The sequence below is a fragment of the Larimichthys crocea genome, chromosome III, assembly GCF_000972845.2.
Source record: "Larimichthys crocea isolate SSNF chromosome III, L_crocea_2.0, whole genome shotgun sequence".
Taxonomy (NCBI): domain Eukaryota; kingdom Metazoa; phylum Chordata; class Actinopteri; family Sciaenidae; genus Larimichthys; species Larimichthys crocea.
This window is the reverse complement of record NC_040013.1, coordinates 19,887,456-19,911,724: the sequence shown is the minus strand read 5'-3', so window position 1 is coordinate 19,911,724 and position 24,269 is coordinate 19,887,456. Positions and strand designations below refer to the sequence as shown.

The window sequence follows — 24,269 nt, the reverse complement described above, 5'->3', positions numbered from 1 at the left end:
ACTCTCCCTCGCATCTGATTTGAGCCATTCTCAATGTGGTTGTCAAGTTAATAACACTATACTAAATAATATTCTGACATGGTTGCCTGCGCCAACCAGATGTTTTGTTTTGTTTTTTTTCCTTCGAAGTCTTAAGAAAAGAGATGGAAGAGGGAGAAAGCTAATATAGAAAGGGATTCTTTATCCTGAGAGGAAACCCGGGGCCGTTTCGCCCCCACTCATCATGGTACTACATTGAAACTGTTGAGCACTGATTCTCCCAGTGCTGTGACTCGTGTTCCTGCCTAGCAGACATTTGTTTTCATCCTTCACCTTGTTCGGATGTGTTTGCTCGGAGGGCAGTAGTGAATGTTTAAAAAATTTAAAAAAAATATTGATGCATGTTATTGCAGATTTATTACGGATCAGTGAAGGGACTCATCAAGTCGAAACGTTTACTGCCAGCGTGTCAAGTCTTTGCCCTTGATAGAATAGTTTCACAATTATGTCTTTGATTTGTTGTGTTAGTCATATTGTTCCCAAAGGGATTTGTTTGAAGGAGTCTTTGTACTGCAATCAAATGGTACATTTATAATAAATGTAAACCACTAAGGAAGTGATGTAATACGTAACTTTTGTACAACTTTTTCATCTTATACAACCATTGTTTTGTGTGAGAAAGGTACAATTCAGAGAAGAATTTGCCATGTTGCCAAAGCTCTGTTCACTGTGGCATCTGTTGATGCTATTGTTATTCTAACTGTATTGCAGTACAGATATAAACAGGACTTTTTGGAGAAACTGTCAAGCAGGCAAAAAAAAAAAAAAATGTTTGTTCAAACATTCAAGTGATATAATGAAGGTAATAAATGTATGCAAACAAAGTGCCTTTTTTCTGGTTTTGTTTCCTTCATATCATACACAAATGTAAGACAAAGCATCAATATCCATAATCATATCTTCATAGTATCACAATGAAAGGAAATTCAGATTTTTTAAATTTCTGTAAGATGCTTTAACCTTTCTACTTCCAGCCTGAAGCACAGAGGCCCCTGCTGTAGTCTTGAGTTTTTTAATGCTGCATTATGAAATCACTACATTTTAAATATATATATATACAAAAAAAATACCACTGACAAAGTTAGTTCCCATAAAGAATGAAGCTTATAAATAGGAACCCGGTTGTTTAGCCACACACTACATTCATTTTATTTTCGTTTCTCCGTTTAAAAGCCTCACAGCTAACTGTAATCGAAAACACATTTATCCTCTGCAGGTTGAGAAACAACCCAGTCCCATGCCATGTGGTTACAGTGCCATGCATGTCTACATGAGGCCTAATCTGCTTAATCCAAAAGAATGAATCTGCTGCAATTGATGGAGACGCTGCCAGAGACAATATACAGTATATTGTGAGGCAGCAGAACTAATTCATTTTAGGCTTAGTCTCAAGTCTGGAGCTCTTAAATTACTGGCCATCTGTCTTCTCCTTCGAGCTACTGGACCATCAAAGAAGTGGAAATTATTTTGCATAATTTTCTTTCGCACAATTTTTGTATTTGGTTTCTTCAAATTTTCCTCTCTTGTTTTGTTTTTTTTTCTTCATTTTTTTATTTTTTTTTCACAGGCATGATCCACGTCATATAATCCAGTTGCTCCATGATGAATTGTAGGGTGAAGAGTTCAGATCTGAAAACCAGGTCAGTCTTTGTGTCACTTATCTGTGGCACATTTATTTACATCAGGCCATGATAATGTCTTTTTTTTAATTATGTACATGAGCAGCTCAGCAAAATTAGAGATTAGAGAGTCCACCCTCAGTACGTTTAGTTTAATTCTGTACTGTGCATTGCAATAACACAGGCAGTGTTCTTTAATACCTCAAGGGGGCAGTGTTGCCACTCAAAATGACTCTCCTCTTGTGAACCATGAACTGGTTACTCAGCAACAGATACATTATTAAATAACATAACAAAATAACTCTTTGTTTATTTGTTAGATTTAACATACATACTTCAAAAGAACATGCATAACACACTGCATCACCTCTAATGTGTGGTTTATCTTGTAGTTTTGAAGATCAGAATTTAGTTTTTGAAAAGGACAGACTCAAGAGGTGTTTAGGTGTGTTTATGTACAAAACAGTTTATCGACCTGCCTGTAAGGAATGTGGTTTTCATCCATGATCATATTGGACTGCTCCAAACCTCACCCACTGGCCTCTCTGTTTATGACAGAAAATTAATGTTCAGATGGCGAACAGAGACAGAGAGAGCCTCTCATCCAACGCAAATGAGCCCTTTAACAGAAACAGGTGGTGCCACTGAACTGTGTTCTCCGTGGCAGCTTGTGAGTCACTCACTTTCTCCTCCTCTGTTATTATTTTCCACAGGAGCTCTGCGAGATACAGTATAGAAAACGCCTTCATGTTAACTCCACAACACTGAACAGGATCTGAATGCTGGTATGTTATCCTGAGGAGCTCGGGGTTAATGTGTAGGAAGGATGTTAACAAAAATATTGATGTAGTGTGTCTGCTGGCAGGTCCTCATATGATAAACAGATCAGAACTATAGAGAAATCTTAGTTTTACCTCACTCACAGTAACGTAGATTTAGTTTCCACAGGGACAAATACTGTCATATGTTTCCACATGAAACAATCACACATGCATTAAAATAGTTCCAGAGAGATGAGCTATTAAATCACAAATATCAAAGTCTCTCTTCGCCTCACTTAGGGCAATTGACGTGTTCCACCCAGCTGGCAATCATTCTCAGTGCCCAGCATGACTAATTTCAATTTCATGTTCTATTGTGAGAGTCAGAGAGTGAAAGACGGCTAAATTGCGGAGAAAAGCATCGACTGTCTTTTTATCACTGACCAACCATGCATTTATTCTGTATCTTGGCGGCCTGCCCACTTGAAGACCAGCCGAGTCCACAGCATCACATATTGTTCTCATGGGCAGCTTGCCTCTGCAGGAAAGGTGTAAATGAGAAGAGCTGTGACTTGGTTGCTACCTCACCATATCTGGCTCTTATCCAGTGGACAATATGGTCGCAGTGTCTGCTAAGTCTGGCTCGTTGTGTCCGTCGATCTGCTTTTCTTCCCTCCTTTGCACATTCTTATGCAAAATGACACAAGTCTCGCGGAAGGCAGGGCATTTTCTTATTGTTTGCATGTCTGCAGCTCTTGGTGCTTTCAGTAACATGATTTCAGTTTGCATCGATGCTCATTCTCTTCTTCTCTTAACATCTTAACACTGTCAATATGCACAGAGGGTTTGTTTCTAATGTTCTAATGATTCTATGGCATAAACCCACAAACTCTTTAAGCCCCAGATCCATTGTGTTCATTTAGCTTCATATATGGATCAGTAAACTTTTCATGGCCTCTCTCTCGTTCTTGTTTGTGACTTTTCTCTCCTTGTCCTTGTGCCTCAACCTCCTGTTCAATCATCTTATCGCTGTCAAAGTGTAAAACTTCACCTCTTGTCAGCTGTCGTTTCCATGTCTGACTGATGTGACCAACCTCCACCTCCAGTTTTCATTAAAGCCAGACCCATAGAGTGTCACAGCTTTGAGTCCATCCGTATGAGATCTCCAGGTATCCCCCCACCTCCATGTCAAATCCATCCAGATCTGTCCAGATTTCATCAGGGGATAGTCCGACAAAAAATAATAGCGTATAGTAGGAAATCACTTGTCATATACATGATATCTCTTTAAGAAATAGTTTAACATTTAGAAAACTACACGTATCCACTTTGTTGTTGTAAACTAACATGAAGCTGGAGCCAGAAACTGGTTATCTTAGCTTAGCATAAAGAGTGGAAACAGATGGACATAGCTAGCCTTGTTCTCTACCAGCACTATTAAAGCTCACTAGTTACCACATTATGTCGTGTTTGTTTAATCTGTACAAAAACTGAAAGTGTAAAAAACAAGAACTTTGGTTTTACAGGTCCTTATGAATCTTTTATTTCTTGGACAGTCAACCAGCAGAGACTCCAAGATGTTATTGGTCCGTCCAAGAAGTAGTCCAGCATATAAACCCCTATTTTAAGCTTTATTATACAGACATGAGGGTGATCTCCTCATCTACCTTTGCAATCAAAAAAGCCTTTAAGCTTTTTCCTATATTTTGCATTTTTTTTTTAACTCTTTCAGCCCTGATTTTTTTGCAGTCTCTCCTGATTAAAACAAGTAGGCTTGCTGTTGCATGTGGGCTCATTGTAAATGTCATTACTCGTTACATTTTGCTGTAACTGCAGGATCATTCTCCCAGCGTTCGTTTCATTCTTGATAATCTCAGATGAATTGGGATTTTATTTGGAGACACACGTGGCCGCTATCAATCAAACTGCAGCTTGGCTAAAGGCCAGAGCTCACACTCCAAATCAATGACACGCTTCATTGGTTTCCCTCAGACAAATGTGTTTGTGGTACGCAGTGACACACCAACGCACACATTGACCCCCTCCCCTCCCAGAGACTTTAAAATGCTGTGGTCTGAGTGCTCCATATACTGGCTCATAACTGACCTCTTGGATGAGGAGCGATGTGCAGTGACCACAAGGATGTGCGTACGAGGGTGGATGAGAGACAGAAGAAGATGGAGAAAGCAAGGAGTAAATATACCAAGAGGGATATTTGGATTTTGGATCACCTTACCTATTTGGCCTGTGTTCTCTAAGTCTTACTACACCTCTCTCCCTGCTATTTCTCCATCTGTCACCATGTGTTCACGTGGCCTCTGAGCACAGCAGAGTGAGCAAATCAGAGTGGACTGCCACTACAGGGGCACACTATGACATATAGTGTACACACACACATAAACACACACACTGTGCATTTCATGCGATCTAACAGCAGAGAGAATGTAGGGAAAAGTGTCAGAAAGAAAGAAAGTGAGACAAGATGGTAGAGGGGGGACATGAAGAGGAATAAAGGTAAAAGAGGTGAAGAGGAAAAAAGGAAGGATGTGGGTGAAGGAGGAGAAGGGGGGAGGGGACGAACTTGGCTGGGTGTGTGTTACATGGGACACAGTGTCGCACTCCCTCGTCCTCCTGCAGCTCCGTTGGAAACAGTGACGCTAACACATGATGACTCTCGCTGGAGGGGATACGGACGGGTGGAGAGAGGGATGGCAAGGGGGACGGATGGAGTTAGGATGAGAAGGAACCCTCCAGAACCGGTCAGCCTCATCCTCTACCTCCTCCACCTCCTCCTCCTCCTCCTCCTCTCCGTGACCAGATAAGCACAGCAGGCAGAGCTGGGAAATGGGAAGGGGGAGGGAGACAGGGCGACAAAGAGAAATACACCGTGGCATACATACCAATGAGCTTTTTTTTTTACTTTGGTGTTCTGGAGGCCTTTAGCCGAGCTCTAGTTCTTTTTGTTTATGTTTTTGATCACCGCCTATAGACTTGTGATGAGCTCACATACTGATTTATGGAATTAGTGGAAACAGAGTCATTTAAACAGATGCTGTGTTAATCTGTGGCTATCGGTGCAAAAGCACTTCAGTAATCAAGTCATCTCAGACAGCAGGGAGGCGGTCGGTAAGTCAATTTTCACATAGTAAACACACACAAGCTTAATGCTGCATATAACTTCCCTCCACGCGTGACTTTATTTTTAAACTATACATCGTTCCATACTGAATCCAGCAGCATCTTCCCCTCAGTCACAGATGGCACTGTGTTTACAGGGAGTGATCAGCATGCTGACCTTCACTTTTTAATGAGTTGTGTTTCCCAGGCAGGAAATTTGAGCCAGATGCAGCATTGGAGTATGGAATAATACATTCAGGCCTTCAGTTGTGCGTCTGATATGTTTCCTACTGAATCTGAATGCCGTCGTGATTATGAGCTTACCAGGATTTTAATTCGCCTGACCGCCATAACCCAGATTTTCTAATCCTCAAAGTGCTCACCAGCTACTTTACTGAATCTGCATGAAATATTAAAACTTCCAACTTGCAGAAGAAGTTGAGGTTGCCTCACTCAGAGATGAGTTAGGGTGGCTTTTCCTCCTGTAGTTTAGCAGTATATCCTCCAGTTCTACCTTTGCCGTTTTGAACATCATGACTCAGGGGTCCAATGGGCTGCAGCTGCAGAATTCATTGTCCTCTGAACAGATAAACACTGGCTTCTCCTCAGGGTGCCTTGTGTGAAACACTGAGATAGAAAAAAAACAAATCGAAAGTGACATCACCTCACTCTGACGCTGCCCTATGGAGAATGTCGAGAAGACAACAATGCTTTAGGAAATATAAGAATGAAAATCCATGATGGTGTTAAGAGGCAGCCTGCAGCCTTCAGTGTGTGTGTGTGTTGTGTGTGTGTGTGTGTTTAGCCACAATTTAACCATGCATTTGACCTTTCATGCCTTGGCACTCCTGTTCCTGGGAGCCACTGATAAAGAGGGTGTAGCAGTCTAGGGGAGATAATTACAAACACACACCCCAAAGCCAAGCATGAAGTATGGTTTTCTGGCACCCACAGGGTTTCTCATTTTATTAGAGCCACTATAATGCAAGAAGGGTCGTCTATAAGATTGAAAGCAGGGGCAGTTCATTCATTATGCCGTGCAATATGTCAGAATCGCCCCCCAGCCTCATTATTGGGCGGTCCACTTGCACCTGCGCTCCAGCGAGAGAGGGCTACACCTCACCAAATAAGGACATGTGAGAGACCCTTGATGGGATGACGTTGAACGTGAAATAGCAAAGAACTGGAGTGTGTGGTGGGTTTATAGATGGAGAGACCTAAACCGGAGGGGGGGAACACCGAGCTAATCTGGTTACATAAGAAGCCATTGAATTTGTCTCTGCACTAATCCGCTCAACTATTCATGTTCAAGCGTCCCACGGCGGAATAACGCACAGGACACTTGTGGCTCTGCGGGCACAGAAGCTCAAAGGGAGCGTATGAAATCAGATAAAAGCACAGACTTGTGTCTTTTTTTGAGGGTTTAATCGCATCTCTGCTATGCGCCTCACGTCGCAAACCCAAACTGGCGGCTCGTACTGTTTCGCGCCCGTGACGATTTCGCTGACGCGCCACTAGCCGCACCACCCAGGAGACAGAGAGGAGCGACGGAACGAGCAGGGGACTGACAGACTGACTGGAAACCGGTCTTTCTCTTTCTGTTTCTCCTTCCTAGAAGACCGTGGACTGAACCCTGCTGCTGCTGCTGCTGTGCAAACCCGGTTGGACGATATTTCTAACCCCCAACAACAGCAATTCATCCAGTAGCATCATCCAGACTCTTCTGCAGAGATGGAGGTACCAGGTTTGGCGCACAACATCACCAGCCCTTTAAGTCCCTGCGAGGGGATGATCAAGGACCTGAGCTTGGACGCCATACAATTATGCGAACGAGATGGTAAGAAAGACATTTACGCAAAAAAAGAAAAAAGAAAAACGCCTTTGCTATCAATTCCAGAGCTGCTGCAACGCACTGTCTGTTTGACATTGGTCTGAGCTGCATGCTTTACCCCTATTGTGTGTTTGAACGGAGTAGGGGCCGGTTGCTCCACCGGTTCCTCGGTTGGATGGATAGAGGGATGCTTGTGCGTGTGTGGAATAGCTAAATGTTTTTTTTTTTTTACAGTGGCAATGAGGGTTTGTTCATTCATAAATAAGAAGTATCTGCTTCAAATAAATGCACATTCCTGCAAACTGTACATGCATAAGCGAGGAAACGATGTTGTGATTGTGAGTGGATATATTTCAGCACCACAGACATGGACAGAGACCGGCAGCCACCCCGCCTATAACCGCTGCCTCTTATCTAGGAGCTGCCTTGATATATATATATATATATATATATATATATATATATAACACATATGCATGATATCTTTTTTATGATAACACGATAATAAGATGATTTCAAATCTTATATCCCATTCTCAACTCACAAAACACTACATTTATAATTCATCAAGTCATCCAGCTGCGTCCATGCTGGATCCAGTCAATCAGTGTCTGACTTCTCCGGATTCAAAAGTTTTCTGCATATTTATCACCAAAAGAAAAAAGAGTTCATCTATATTTGATCATATATTAGAAGCTGGTTTTGTAATCAAACATGGATGAGCAGTTTTTTGGCTTTCTTTTTTTTTTTTTGCATGAGCAGGCTTCACCCTGACGCGAATTAAATGGAGGGGAGGAGGAAAAAAGCAAGTCATCATCAGAAGAGAATGAGAGGCTCAAACATGGCTGCACCCACGTGTGTGTGTGTGTGTGTGTGTGTGTGTGTGTGTGTGTGTGCAGCCCCTACACACCCATCAGTGCAATTACACACCATTAATTCCACATCAGAGTCAAGATCACAGAGATTCTCTTTTAATCAAAACTGCAGATTAATTCACATCCCTGGTAATGAAGCGAGAGCACACCTTTTTTTAATGGATTTAATTGGGGTTTTTTTTTCTTGTTTTGCTATACCAGATTTCCTTGATCTGTATTTGGATTGGCTGGTTACACGGACTCAGTGGTGTGTCTTCGTTGAGCCTCCAAACGACCCCCAGCATCTGATCACAGTGCAGTCATTGTATCACGCTGCTTCATTTTTTTTTCATCTGCCAGAGCTGCTCCTCATAATACAGCAGGACACAGTTTATATCCTCTTAGTGCTTTGCTGGCCTGATTCTAAAGCTGTAATTTTAATAATGGTAGTCCCTATAGGCTGGGGCTGGATTTCTCTAATGGATCCTGTGCCAGCTTTGTGCAGGTTTACTGGGGAGCTTTTTTTTTTTTTGTTGATAAGCCTGGTCTTTGCAGCAGGAGAGCCACTTTCCTATTTATCAACTAGATTGCCCAGTGTAAACAGTATCTCTGTGTCCTTGAGACACCCACATACTCTGTTTATGGAGCAACACAGTTACAATGTCTAGCTTCTGTGCAGAACAATTGGCGGTTTTCATTTATGACCGAGTGCTTCTTAGAAATGTTAGTTCAGATAATTCTACTGATGTTTACTTGAAGCACTCATACTGTCATCTGTGCAGTTTAAGTATGGTCACCGTCACAGTGCATGCGATTATCTGATTACTGTAGACAACACGCTCGAACCTCATGATGAGGGATGAGAAGCTTGTCACGTTCAAAATGGTTTGCAGTGATTATATTGGTGTTCCTGTTATTTTGACCACCCCCTGCGTATTTAATGCATCAGTTTCTTACTTAAATGACCCCTAGAAATACTGTTTAGTACACACTTGCCCTGCCACACCCTGTGTAGAAGACTGCGTAGTCCACTTTTAGCTTCCTTTGAAACGGTCTGCTTTATAATCTGGTCAATACGTACTTCTTTCCAAGGGCTTTCATTACAGATGCACGTAGCTTTCTAAATTTATCTCCCAAATCCATTAATATTTAATTGCCAGCATGAGAGGCTTATGTGCCTATGCTGACCCAGCAAATGGAAATGTATGCAGCTTCAGTAGGCCTACTGTCAGAAGGAAAAGAGCTCTCTTATACACACACACACACTGAGGACTGTTTGAGCATTTCAATGCACAAAGGAAAGAGTGGGATACAAGTTGTTCCTGTGTGTCCCCCTGTTTTAGGGGGGGTGTTACAGCCTTAATGGTTCAGTTTATAGTCATAAGTGAATACGCTGGGGGTGGGGTGTGTAAGTCAAACATGCTAAGAGTGATGAGTAGTGGAAAAATGACAGAACTGGCAATACAAAGTCTCTGCCAGCTGTTTCCATGATTTTGTACTGGATACAAATTTGCCATCAACCTCTGCAAAGCTAACTGGGACCACCATTTGGATTTTATATCCACAGTAAATGTGTATTTACAGGAGCTAATGAAATACACATCTTGTCTTGTGAGGCCTTTGCGTCGATCCGCTGACATAATTAAGTTGCAGTGATGGATGGCTGCCATTTATGCAACCAAGTACTGTGTCTGCACCGCTGAAATCTCTCAGCCTGAAACATCGCTGCTCCAGCTGTGACCCGCTCAGCCTAGCAGCACATGTGTATGCCTATGACAGACAGGCAGGACAGATAGACAGATGGCAATCATCTTCCAAAAGTGCCTTAAAGTTACCAGCAATTCATCAGTCATGTTGAAGAAAATCTCCCTCGGTGTGGAGCCTGCCACTTACTTGTCAACAATGGCATTGTTTCCTCAAATACAGTGCCGCAACACTTGAACAAAAGCCTTACTTTTCAGTTCCTTCAAAACCGCAGTGGGGCTGGAGAAACACCACGAGAAGAAGTTTTGAAAGATGAAATAGGCAGTGGGAGGAAGGATTGTGCAAGGAGCCGTTTGTTTTATCTCACCGTGCCAAATGTGCTGCACGTCCACGCTACCATTGTGGTTCTACGGATGGTTGATCCAGACCTCAACAACTGTTAGATGAATTGCCATTTAATTTGGTTAATTTGGTTGCGGAATGTCTTGGCATCAGTCACACGGATTGCCATAAAATTTGGTACAGACATCCAAGTTCACCCCATGATACATTGTAACAACTCTGGGAATACCTTCACTTTTCTTTTTGGTTTGACATCACCATTAGCCTAAACTGTGCTATGTTTACTGCAAATTCGCATAATTTGCTAACGTGCTAAACATGCATAGATGATGCATGTGGTAAACAAAACCTTCCGTCTTGTGATAACGTGTCTCAACATGGCAAATCAACGAGCCAGCTTCATGACATACAGTATCGTCTGAGTAAGCTGGCATTTTAGTTTGGCTAATGTTCACTGTGAACAGTTGTGTGCCCATGACTGTGCTGGCAAGAGTTACAGGTGATTATGCAGCCACATACCAGCTGCATAATAAATCCACTTGCATTTGACTTTAGTGTATTTCATAGTTCAGGACTTTCTTTGAGATTGGTTGCAGTTAAGTCTGAACCTCCACTTTTCTTGTTGTGCTTGTTTTTTTGGGGGCTTTTTCAGAAATTCAAGACTTGTAAATCAAATCAAATCAGATTTTATTTGTATATCCCAAAGTCACAAAGTACATTTGCCTCTGAGGGCTTTACAATCTGCACAGGGAGTGACACCCTCTGTCCTTAGACCCTCGGTTCGAGTGAGGAAAAACCTGCCCACAAAAAACCTTTAACAGGGAAAAAAGGTGGAAGAAACCTCAGAAGGAGCCACAGAGGAGGGATCCCTCTCCCAAGATGGACAGATGTGCAATAGATGTCACGTGTACAGAGCAAATCAACACAAACATATTGTACTTTACAGTAATACTGTATTGTACTGCAAAAAAACACAGTAGAAGGAGTTCACAGCAGCCTGTTGTTTGAAAATTCAAATGCTATGCAAATGAGAGATGATGAGTCATTCTGGTTTTGGACAAGTTTAGAAAAAGAGCTGTGTCCTTCCTAAAGGTCTTCTGTATTTAATGAATTGTAAGAACAAGGATGGGTCGATTCTGAAGCTGGGTGAGTCCTCTTCACTACGAAAGGTTGTGTTATTAAATTGTTTTTACAAGGTCTTTGTTTGCTGCTCAGGGACTTATTGATGTGTAAAAGCTGGAACACAGACTGTGCAACCCCTGATGAACAGGGCATTGTTTTGCTCTCTGTCTGCACATTGAGAGGAATAAAAAAGCCTGATTTTCAAAGGCCTGTAAGCATCAATGCCTAGTGAGTGTCTGCTGCACAGCTCATGTCTACGGTTCAATTTTAGACACACTGCAACTTAAACAGTAGGAGGTTGGTCTGAACCTCAAGTGCCCACTTGTACAGTCAGAGACAATCAGCGCTACTATCTGCCAAATCCTTTTTTTCACTATAACACACCTGCCAAGAGTAGTTGAAAAATAGATTTTTTTAACAGTAACTTTGACTTAAAGTTGACTTGTTTTGAAACTGAGGACACGTGGACCTTCAAATCAACCAACCACCTCTGAGAGGGTACATTACATTATGTAGATGGCCTGAATGGAAATCAAATAAATTTCCTCTCATCGTTAATGCGCACTAACAAATAATTCGCAGTATCAAGCCAGGTGTGACTGGAACAAATCCTACCACAGAGAGCCATTAGGATGGCCCTACGTATGCATGTTAACAAGATTTTTATCGATCCTTCTGCTTCTATTGCTATTCCACACTGTGGCATTTGACTGCACGCTGAGTAAAAGGGCAATATCTAATAGGTCAATTTAATAGGGTTTAGTCGATCGAATAGAGAAGGCCTTCCATCCTATAGTGAAGTTATTTGAAGCACATACAGAGCTCCTATGTCATTTTGAACCCACTGTACATGTACGCACAGTAAAGCTGTCATGATCACATTTTCAATACGTGATCATCATGGCCAAAACAATAGACTATAACAATTGTATTATTATCGTGTTAGCTACAGAAAATAAGGGGAAATGTTATGAGTCAAATTACTTTTGTGTCTCTTTTTGACAAAATGAATTAAACTCAAATTACGAGTGACACCTACACTGAGTGTCAGCGAGAACGGAAAGAAACAATCATTATTATTAACGTGATATCAATATTTCATTTTTTAAATATCACAGTTGTCTTTAATACCAGTATATCATGACCCCTGCTCTCAAGCAAGGGCTCAGAAATAGGCGATATACTACTATAATACAGTGAAATGAGTCAAGTACTTCAGTGACTCAACAAAATATTAGAATATTAGCTACAGCAGGAACCCCAGTGTAAGTACAAAGCAGCGAGAGCCCAGGTACAATACTGGCATATACATTTAAGTCAAAGCTGTGAATTTAGGCCTCCCATGTGAGATTGTAAAAGTGTTTTACTCTCTCCCTCACCGCCTGACCTTCATCCTGCTTTGCTTTTCCTCCTCCATCTTTTATCCTTTGTTCAGAGACCCAGAGGATTCAGAGCACAGCTCAGCACTGGCTCTCAAAAAAGCCAGCACCTGCAGACAAGGCTACCTGGTACACATTATATATTCTCACTGCAGAAACTTGTAGTTAATCCTATTTATTATATGTGTTAGTATGTTGGCACACTTTAACCTATATATGAAGTTTGTTTATGTTGTTGGCTGTAATGTTAATGGCTGTTCTGTATTATGTTTGTGTTTCTTGTGTCTCGTGAGAATGTACTTGCACACTGCAGCCCTCAGAGCTTGTTTTCACCAATAACCGTTTCAGCTCGACTGCATCCTCATCCTCAAGAGTGTTATGTAGGCAATACCTGACTGCATTTGAAAAGCTTCACTTTGTCTGTTTAATGCCTCCATTTGCAGGTTAATTAGGAAAGCATTAGAGTGCACAGCTAAGTCAGCATTATGGAGTGACAAGGAGCTGGGAGAGCAAAGACCTGCATTGAGTTTTTTAAGGGAAACATCAGTGTTGACATTAATATTGATGTTGTAATTATTATTATTGGTATTGTTGTGGTGGTTGTTGTTCTGAATCAGCACAAAATAGCTGTCTGCATAAATTCCCAGCATAAAACATTTGATAAGACATCTGATAGTGGTAATAAATGCCCACATCTCACATCTGTTCTTTAAGAACTTTATTACTCAGCATTTTTAAAAGAACTCTTCTCTCATGCATTTTTTTTTTTTACAAACTTGCAAATGAAATCTTTTTTTTCACTTCCTTTAGGTATATTTTATCTTTCCCTGACGCAGATGTCAAAGAATGACTACAGACCTTCTCTTTTCTTTTTTCTTTTTTTGTTTACAGGTCAGCAACCTAAAGTCTCAAGCGGAAAGTTACAGTGCTGACATCACTGTCTGGTCTGTGCTGACTTGACGGAGCGTTTTCTGACAGTGGTCTTGCTCCATCATGTCACGTGTTGACCCTCTCAGTCTGAGCCAAAACCTCATCAGCTCAGTGGGGTTTAAGTATAATGAGATGAGATTTAAATGTGGACCAGCAGCAGGACAAAATGTTTTCACAAATCAAAGCAGAGAGGTGAAAGCGTACGCATCAGGTCTGAGAGCAAAGAGTAATGCCATTAGAACATGCTGGCTTGTTTGCATTTTTACAGGTGTAACCCCCGTGCCTCTAAAATCCAGATAATGAATCCTATGTTGAAATACAATGACTTTCTGTAGAATGAAGATCTACAGAACAAATTGTTTTCAAAGATTTCAAGGTATATTTAGTTTAATTCATCATGGGCAGCTTTCTATTAAGGTTAAAGATGATTAGTTTTGGTAATTTAGTTGTGATTAGGAACTAGTGATTACGTAAGTGGTAACAGGGAGAGTCTGGTCTGATCTGTTCACACATTTGTCTTTTATGAATATTATTTTAAGAAAATCATGATTTAAGGTTTTTAGGTGTTTTCAACTCACTAGGTGTTTGGCTATTTCCTACAAATGTCCCACTGTTAGAGCGTTGTGAGGAGGCGAGACAGGAGAGTCCACACATCCCAATTATGGGGATCTCTCTTTTATCTCGCTCAAAGCTGATGAGCGGAGATGGACGTTCCATGCTCCGCTGCTTCTGCCATTGTTTCCTCTCTATAGAGTCCAGTCGCGTTGTGCGTTACTCCTAAATTCTGCATTCTTGTATTTTACTCACTCTCGTGTTTAGACCCCGGAGCATGCACAGAAAACACATTGTTGTGATGCCAAGTGGGCGTCTCAGAGCGTGACGCAAAATCTATATTCATCCTAATACTACAAAGCTCTCATTCAACCGTGTTGTGACATTCGCGCTGGCCTCAGTGTGCACTTTGGGTCGTACGCCTTTGCTACATGTTGTGTTACTTACAGGGACCTGACTAATACATGAGATCCATGCAGCTCAGGGAAATGTAAGATTAATCAACTTATTTGATGGAAAACGATGTTGTAGTGACCGTCCTGTTTAGGCGAAATACACACACAACTGAAATTCACCCAACTTAAACTGCAGTGTAGTAGCTGATTTTTTTCCTCACTGCTGATCATAAATGGATCCCTCTCTGCTGAGAGGAAATTGAATCAGCAGCGTTTGAAATATTTAATGTCACGTATGTTCTTGGAAGCAGATAGGTGTGTTTGTACTGAGGGGGGGTCGATGTGTTTCCATGGCAACATATGGTAGCCGCACAGGCAGTTCTTTGTGTGTGTGCGTATGATACATTGCATATGCTACTGTACGTGGAATAATTTCTGCGAGTGAGTGTGTGAAGGTTTGTAGTCAGTAAGGAAGAAATTTGAATAAAAAGATCATTCAGAGGGATAAACGGCACAGATGCAAGACTTAATATGTGTCTCAGATAATGAAAAATTTGATTTACGTTCACTGATCTGTGTCCTATGACACAAAAATGATTGATTAAAAATGAAAAATCAACCATTGTCTCAAATTTAAATACGCTTTTGTGGCCAGAAGACAACATGTGTACACCGAGGAACATAATCCAGAGAGAGAGAGATTCCTATATGACACTGATTATATCAACGTCTCTCTCTGTTTTTCAACTACACAGGAAGTAAATCCCAGGACGGCAGCATCTCTGAGATGGAGGAGCTCCCTGTTCCTCAGAACATCAAGATCAGTAACATCACCTGCGACTCCTTCAAGATCTGCTGGGACATGGAGGCGCGCAGCAAGGAGCGCATCACACACTACTTCATTGACCTGAACAAGAAGGAGAACAAAAACTCAAACAAGTTCAAACACAAGGTAACACTTGAATTTAAAGGTGAAACTACAGAAATGACTCACTTAAAGTCTCTGAGCATGAGATATGGATATATATATAATATTATATATATAATAGATATATAGAGATATATATTATATATATAGTGTGTGTGTGAGAGATAGGGTTAACTTGGAAATGTGCCCCTATTAATCAAGAGAAACTCATTTAACCAGCATTTACCGGGCGACCAAAATTATCACAATAAAGTAAAAGCAAAATATTAAAAGTAACCTGATAATATGAAGTCCTTCAGCATATTGTTCAGAGAGAAAATGGGAAGAAAAAGAAAATACGGCATTGGTCTTTTCATGGTCATCACCATTATGAAATATCATAATAGTGACGAAGATAGTTCTTGTGATACTATAAACATCTGAAGGTATCATAATCCTTAATGTTAGAAAACAAAAACAGCTGATTTTAAACCGAAACACAGGGACGTTATGTTTTACCCCAAGCTTTCTTTCTTTTTGTGCTCCGGGCAGAAAGTCTAAAATCAAGGTGGATTTGTTCAAAGTACTCCATATTAAGCTGTTGCTCCGAGCTCTAATAGGCTAATATCACTCTGCTTGAGAGTGATTGAGCTCTTCCAGTGGATAGTCTGTGATCTGGTTTGTTTCATCAGCCTCCTTCCTTTCCTCCTGCAGTCACTTCCTGGGAGCTATGGAGCAAAGTGTCTCTCCTCTTTCTAACCTGCTCTAGTGGGCAACCGCTTACTAGTATTTTGATTTGGATGTGCAGCAACAGTGCTGGTGGATTAATGGGCTGACTCTGTTGCTAGGCAGGGGTTCCTGGTCCAATCAATGAGCTGCTAAGGCCCACTGCGACTTGAGGGGGGAGAATAGTGTACATACACAAACCAAAAGGCAGCCACGGGTATAAACTGTAGTCCACCACTTTTATGTTTGTAGGTGTTTGTAAGTCTCTGCATGCAACTGACTCATTCCTTCCTGTCATCATCCGCCTTCTTTTTTCTCTCCGTCCAGGATGTTCCTACCAAGCTGGTTGCCAAGGCAGTGCCCCTGCCCATGACGGTTCGGGGCCACTGGTTCCTGAGCCCACGCACGGAGTACACTGTGGCCGTCCAGACCGCATCAAAACAGACTGACGGGGACTATGCCATCTCCGAGTGGAGCGAGATCATCGAGTTCTGCACTGCCGGTGAGTAACATGCAGCTTGCAGTGCCATGACTACATACATTTTCTGTGATCTTTGCCTGTACTGCAAACAGAACTGCTGGACAAGAATACAGTGATGTAAAGGATGGAGAGAATACTAAAGGGAAGCTAATTTATACTGAGTGGAGTGGAAGATGGATGGAGAGATGGAGGAAGGGACGGAGGGGGGAAAAGAAGGATTAGGGGAAAAAAAGGGCGCTGTGCTGTACATCTCCTGATGCAGAGGTCAACGAGTTCAACATCACAGGCTAGAGGCTTAGAGTGGGGGAGGGAAGATGGGGGAGGTGTGATTGGAAAGGGAGGGAGGAATTTATCAGAAGGGGTAGCTGTGAGAGGGACGAAGAGCAGCAGTTCAGACCAGTGTCAACAATAATAACATGGTCACAATGACAACGCTAACATGCAAACGGATGGTGCAATGTTCACCATGATCTTCATCATGTACGCATGCCAACATTCGCTACTTAACATTAAACGTACAGCTGAGTCAAGAGGGAGCGTTTCTTAGTTTTGCTGATATTTTTTGCAAGCGTTGACTTCTGTGGCTACGAAGTGAAGCCAGGGTGGGACTGACACAAAAACTGCAGTTCCTCAAACGGCCACTTGAGGCTGGCTACAGAACGAGTCGATCTCCATAAGTCCCCATGGTAAAATGCCCAACTTCACAGTAGAAATAAACATGTTTACAGCCTGGTTGTAACAGTTTTGGTCTCTATAGCTTACGTCCCCGTTCATGACGACTGTGCTGAAATTATAAAATTACGCATAATTAACAGCGTGGCTGCAGGCAGGACCGCCAAGATGTCACCATACTCTGAGCCTCACATAGAGCTCTTCAAGAACCTACGGGTGACGTCAGATACGACGTCCATATTTATACTGTCTATGGTATTTATACAAATATAAATGTTGGGGAATTAAAAGTATCAGTAATCATGCAGTATAACAATTCATCCTGATGGTATGAATTAAATCGGAGAGGGTGGGTCAGCTGTGAAATGGATGTGATTGGAGGAAGGAGAACAGGCAGGGGTAGAGTTTGTGCGCTGAAGGTTTAGTGGGAGAAATTGATGAAAGAGAAAGCTTAATGATGCCATCGATCAAAAGATGCTGCTGCTAAACCCATGGCTCTTTCATTTTAATTCAAGGTACATCTGCATGAAAGACCGGCGGACTTTCCTCAAATCATGCTTGTCAGTGCGTTTCTGCGCTTGTAGGAAAATTGGAATATAACAAAGAGTCTTTATTATGATGAAAGGTATTATATTCTTTGGGTTAAATCCACACCCATTTGGCAGACCGGCTCACATGGTGATGAGTGGAAGGAATCTACATTGGGACTTACTGAAAATGATGTTGGTGGTCTAAACGCTGAGTCATTGCATGCTGCAAATCTGAAGAAGTCAAGGATGAGTTAGCCAGTGCACACAGTCACTCTTGTTCTCTGTAATTAAATAATTTCTACTAATAACATTTGTGATCTTCCTGATGGCAGCATATTAATATTTTCCACGATGATATATGTGTTGTTTTTCCAGATTATTCCACAGTGCATCTAAACCAGCTGCTAGAAAAGGCGGAGGTCATCGCTGGCCGGATGCTGCGCTTCTCCGTCTTCTACAGGAACCAGAATAAAGAGTACTTCGACCACGCCAGGTAGGCAGCCAGCCGTAGTTGTGTTCTGTGTATTCATCTATTAAGCTGTCTTGATCTATTAAGAGTCTATGCTGCTTTATTCTCCTCTTTCTCTCCAGTTTCTTTCATTTTTAAAATGTCTCTGGCTGCACTATATTTTGCTAATGTAGAATTCTGGTAACATTGGAAACTTTAGCTTTTTTTTTTTTTACCACAGTGTTTTCATCCAGAATATTTATTATGAATCAAATGTAATCCAATTCTAACTTTGTGTGTTCAGAACTGTCATTTTCTATAAACAGGAGTATTATTGCGTTTGGAATCGAAATGAGTGAAGCCAGTGAACACATCACAAATCTTTATTTCTGAGATTTAATTTGACTTTAATTTGCCACTTAAAAGTGATTAACGGCTTAGCTTTTTCACATTGCCTGTTGCTGTTTTTCTGTACTTGAGTACTTGAGAGCCTGAAGTTCTTAATTTCTAAAGCTTTTTCGAGAATAATCGGGCTGAGTTAACCATGTCTGCCAGAGTTGTGTTATAAAACTTTTACTTTTAAATGAGTTTTTTATATCTTGAACATAAAACACATTAAATTCACATCATCTTAATAACCTGGTGCCCTTACTGACCTCAGATTATTATGACACTACGTGTCAGTACTTGCTAATATGACCTTTAAACTGAGGTTGCACTGCTTATAGTGCTAATACACTGTGATAATAATGCTGTGGTGCTGACAGTATATTATTGATCATGCAGTGAAAATGCAATCTTTCTCAGGACAGTGCTGCATTTCTGTATCTGTGTGTGTGTGTATCACTGCAGCACCTTGCCATCTGCAAACAGCATAATGAAACCGCGCAGCTGTGGGCTTATGTATTAAACCTAAACAGAAACCTGCTTGGAGCCAAGCGAAAAATGGAGATTCAGCTGAAGGGTGCAGTTGCACATTGATTAGTCCCATAAATCCAGTACACCAAACTACTGTGGCATCCTGCTCTACCTAATAACAATGTGGACAGTCATAAATTGGTTCTCGCAGCAACTTCCTCTGCAACACATACTTGTTTTTCCTCTGCATTTCTTTGCAAAGGACCAGTGCTTGTTGTAACTCTGTCAGACAGTTGTTAGGGAATGTGGGAGAAAGGCAGCAAAAGCTGCGTGAGTCTGTTTTAATGTTGGAGGAGAGTGTGACAGGCGTGGGAGAGAAACAACTCCGGGGTAGCCTCCTAGAGTTGTTTACTGAAGAATTGTTGACTTACAGTGTAGATTGGATTTTCTCTGGTTATAGGTCAGACTTCCTGTCTAGTCCTCCTCCTGTAATGGTGTTGTCACACGGTTTTTGTTTTTAAACTGCAAGCTTGTGAACAATCCTGTCGGAGCTGTGCAGCATGACGTCATCCAGACTGACCTCTCCCTTTTTCGCTGAGTTGCTGAAAGTCCTTCTGTTAAACTGCACCATCGTGTGGAGCGTAACAGTACTGACATTACTGCTTGATGAGGCCTCTGCTCCCGTGACCTGGGGTGGGAGCTGAATAATTTCATAATGCCCACAACAAAGCATCAATTATGAATATTATGACAACTTCTGGTGTGAGCGCAGTATAATTATAATTCATAGTTGGAGCTTGGGAGCCCAGATTTACTCAGTGGGGAAGATATGCAGCTGCCACAGTCACTTTGAATGTTCAGCAGTGATGCTTTTATCTATCAGTTTGTCACAATATGAAATAAATATCTTTGTTTTACTCTCACTACGTTTCCGTGAGACAAACTTGACCAGTCTAAGGCCATTACAGAAACTAGATATGTCTTCTATACTGAGCGTTCACTCTGTTTATTGTGCCATCCGTCTCGGACTGGCTGCAGCTTACACATTTAATTATCTTTCTCCCATGTGTCAAACTGTCTCGAGCACTGTGGATGATATTTTAATGAAACTTGATGGAACGATGCTACCGCCTTCTGGCATTTCCAAAAAAATCAAAATCAAAACTCTGAGTGGTTGAGAGGGAGCCCAAAAAAAATTGAGTGTGAAGCTGATAACATATGTGCTGTTTGTTGACAGCAAATTTTCTTTTTTTTTTTTACAAACTTTAGGGAGGCGCAGGAGAACCGGATGCTGCCGTCAGTGAAAGACAACAGCGGCAGTCACGGCTCACCCATCAGTGGCAAGCTGGAGGGCATTTTCTTCAGCTGCAACACAGAGTTCAACACGGGCAAGCCTCCACAGGACTCCCCTTATGGCCGCCACCGCTTTGAGATTCAAGCCGACGCGCTCTTCAACCCCAACACCAACCTGTACTTTGGAGACTTCTACTGCATGTACACAGCCTACCACTACGTTATCCTGGTTCTGGCGCCGAAGGGCTCCAGGGGCGACGACTTCTGTAAGCAGAGGCTTCCTGCGCTCGACATCACCAACAACCGCTTTCTCACCTGCAAGCAGGATGAAGATGCCGCCGGAAGTCTGGTGTTTCACCACGCCCAGGATGTCATCCTGGAGGTGATCTACACGGAGCCTTTAGACCTGGCACTGGGCACGGTGGCCGAGATCAGCGGGCACCAACTGATGAGTATGTCCACAGTAAATGCCAAGAAGGACCCCAGCTGCAAGACCTGCAACATCAGTGTGGGACGCTAAGAAAAGGCAAGAACGTAGGAGAGAGAAAGAGAGGGAAGGACTGGAGGTGACTGGCCTCTACACACACAGGAAGTCCACATGTACTGATGAAGCAGACCAACACATGCATGAAGCAGCAGATTTAGTAGGCTCCCAGACATGCACACCAACATATCTCTGACACCGTTCTGTAATCTTGAGAGACCATCATTCCCAAAGAAGAGTGGAAGAAGAAAAAAATAAATAGGGAGGTACACACTCTGACACCTGCACCGATGTCTCCTCATGTGAAAAGGGTTAACCTAAATGTTGAAAACATACATAAAACTGAGCAATCCAAAACGTGGGACACCAAGAACACAGATCCATCCATTCATCCTGCAAGTCAACACTGGCGTACTGACCAAACCCTTTAACTGTACTAACAAACACGGGCTGCTTCAATTCAATTTCCTGTTGTTTATTTTAATAAGTTGTCCCATATTTCGTTAATGACCTTTGCCTTGTTATTATTGATATGCTGTTAATCGAGTGTCTGTTTGGACAAGCATTTTGCTGTTTTCCAATTACTTCGACTGTTTGACGTTTTAGAAAAAGTTTGGTTCTCATTCTACAGTAGACAATTCAAACTTCTTTTTACCTCTGACTAGTGGCACAGACTGGTACTACGATATCCTAGGGCTGCAGCATCAAGAGTCATCTTTATTTATACCAAAGGTATTAAAAAACCAGACATGAAAACCGCTGTGGAATCTTAACAGTACTAATGCAACAGCCTCTAAAATGTGTATTCACTAAGTCATTGACGACCAAGCGTGGACTACTTGTTAACTTGTTAACCTTTTAAAAAAAAGCATGATGCAGTTCTGTGCAGCATGAGTGTGAAAGCTGTCAGTACCTCTACCATATCAACCGTTTCTGCAACAGTCGCTCTTATTTTATCGTAGTCAGTGGAAAGAAAGAAAGTAGAACCATAAACTGTGTTTAGCAGAATAAATGTGAAAAAATATTTATTTTTATTGATACATTCATATCTATATATATAGAAAATTATATAAACCAGAAGTGCACAATGTCAAAAGCTCTGATCATTGTCAACAACTGCATTAACTTCATACAGGTCAAACAGGGGGGATAAACGCAAATTTGACAGCAGATATAACTTGCACTACGATGCCAGCGTTCACACTTTTTTCCAAGGCGATGATCAATTATGAAATTCTTAATACCTATCATAGCACAATGTAGGACTAAAAAAAAAAAACTGACATGCACAAAAACTACAGGATTGTCTCATTGACTGCATTTAAGCTTACACATTTCTTTGCCAAGATAGCACTTTTTAAAAATGCAGTTTCCACATTAACTATGGACAAAGCTGTGCAAGAGTTGTATTTTGGCACCGATAGAAAAGCGAGTAACAAAGTGCCATAATATATGTACAGTAATCTTTACTAATGTAACTAACATAAAGTTGTTACAGCTCCTCATCCTTGACATAAATTAGTGCTACATTAGATACATTTGCTACATCAAGTGTATATTAGGATAAGTCATAAATGACAAGGGATGTGTTTTTGGGGACTATAAAAACTCTGCAGTTTAACTCAGATTGCCACCAAGATCCATCAGTTTTCTTCATGTAAAGTGCATCAACTTCAATGAGCATGGCATGAAACAAGACCAGGCCCACCGGCTTCACAATCGGATTTTCCAAAAAAACGATTGTTAACTAAGACAAAAGTCCCACTGTGAGTTAACTCAACTGGTCTTGGTTGAGTCTTGCTGTTTACTGAGCAGGGCCTCTAGTAGACGGAGCTTTGCTTTGAGGTTCTTATACTGGCAGTATTCCTCCGCCATTGGTCCACGGTCCTCCTTCTGACAAGTCCTGTTAACAAAACGTGGAGGGGAAAAAAAGATGCAAACAAAAGGCAAAACTTCAGTAGTTTGAAACAACCTGCAGCAGCTTCCATTAACTGGTTGATAGTCCCTATGTTGCCTTACTCAGATAGCTTTGTACAGTGTGTATTGTAATCAAAAAACCTAATGTATTTACTTTGGAGGACTAACTATGTACAGTACAAAGGATGTGTGCAGTTCAGAGCAAACGTCTATCTCTTCGTCTCTTTCCTGAGCTCTCTGTGCTGTATTAACGTTAAGTGAGTGTGCATTACACTGTCGTACCATTACAATGACATTTCTTTTGTGGATGTTTTTTTCTTTGTTTTTCACAAGGCATTGTTGGAAACCAAATGTTCCCAGTTTATTAAAAGACAAAATAAAAACTCAAAAGCCAAGTAGTTTACATGTGGGGTGTGTGTCATTTGGTGTGTGTGTGTGTGTGTGTGTGAACTATACCTGCCGGTCTGTGTGTAGAAATGCTCCTCAAACTCTCGGAGCGCCTGGTGAAGCCTGCGTTTCTCTGATCGTGCCATCCTGAGGTGATCCAGTAATTCCTGTCTGTGAAGAAAAGAATCAAAGCATTTCTTAGATATCTGAATATATTAACAGCTCATTCTGAGTGGTAAAATAAACTGGAAATTCATTTGATTGATGCCACACACACAAACTTTACCTGGAAGCTTCATGTAGTGTTGCCATGGTGACGATCTGCGGCTGAAAACTCTTCACCTCCTCCAGCGGGGACACCAGAGGTGTTTCAGACATTTCCAGAGAAGGTAGATGCAGCGACTCATCTGAAGACAAACACCTGGGAGACTTCACCCAGAGAGGCTGCGGCCTGGGGCTCCGCTGTTTGGGATGCTCTTCATCGGAGCCGTCCTCTTCCTCCTACGCAGACACGCAAACACAGAGCGGTCAATGATCTGTTGTAGTAAGCATCTGACAAAAAAAGTAGTGAATCATATAGAAGCAGAGCGTATAGATGCTTGTCCAAATATAGTCTAATAATTTGGTGTAGTTCTTATATCTGGCCATTAGATGGCTGTAGAGCAACACACTTCTGTACTGGCCTCAGAGGGCATGGTAAGTTGGTCACATGACAGAAATACAGAGGGTTTGTGTAGTTCTGGAGATCTCATCCTCCTCTACAACACAGCCATCTCTTTTCTTTTTTTTTATTCAGTACAAGATGATTACTCACAATGGTCGGAATGACCTTTGCAGAAGCGGAGGAAAGCAGCAGCTGCTTAACAAGGCGGTACCGATCGTAGAAAGGTTTCATCAGAGTCCGCTCCTGCCTGGTACTCT

The 24,269-nt window shown here is 41.7% G+C and overlaps 2 protein-coding genes across 2 annotated transcripts in view; one reads left to right on the top strand and one right to left on the bottom strand.

The window, feature by feature from the left end:
* The first annotated feature begins 6,703 nt into the window (after positions 1 to 6,703).
* Positions 6,704 to 23,356, top strand: phyhiplb (phytanoyl-CoA 2-hydroxylase interacting protein-like b). The gene is made up of 5 exons (XM_010731584.3): positions 6,704 to 7,373; positions 15,401 to 15,597; positions 16,606 to 16,780; positions 18,337 to 18,454; positions 20,537 to 23,356. Exons 1-5 carry the CDS (start codon positions 7,268 to 7,270, stop codon positions 21,078 to 21,080), a joined length of 1,140 nt encoding a protein of 379 aa, XP_010729886.3. The 5' UTR covers positions 6,704 to 7,267; the 3' UTR covers positions 21,081 to 23,356.
* Positions 22,057 to 24,269, bottom strand: part of LOC104919547 (protein FAM13A) — an 18,471-nt gene continuing 16,258 nt past the window's right edge. The window contains exons 18-21 of the mRNA XM_019269300.2: positions 24,163 to 24,267; positions 23,635 to 23,849; positions 23,418 to 23,519; positions 22,057 to 22,947 (exon numbers count right to left, since the gene is read on the bottom strand). Coding sequence (XP_019124845.2) covers positions 22,821 to 22,947; positions 23,418 to 23,519; positions 23,635 to 23,849; positions 24,163 to 24,267 — 549 coding nt within the window. The 3' untranslated portion in view covers positions 22,057 to 22,820. The remainder of the gene's footprint in view (positions 22,948 to 23,417; positions 23,520 to 23,634; positions 23,850 to 24,162; positions 24,268 to 24,269) is intronic.

Bases quoted from the DNA above. Each gene is read 5' to 3' on its own strand.
- phyhiplb (XM_010731584.3), top strand. From the start codon at position 7,268: ATGGAGGTACCAGGTTTGGCGCACAACATCACCAGCCCTTTAAGTCCC. The intron at 15,598-16,605 runs GTAACACTTGAA...CTCTCCGTCCAG, and splicing joins CAAACAAGTTCAAACACAAG to GATGTTCCTACCAAGCTGGT. The intron at 18,455-20,536 runs GTAGGCAGCCAG...TACAAACTTTAG, and splicing joins GAGTACTTCGACCACGCCAG to GGAGGCGCAGGAGAACCGGA.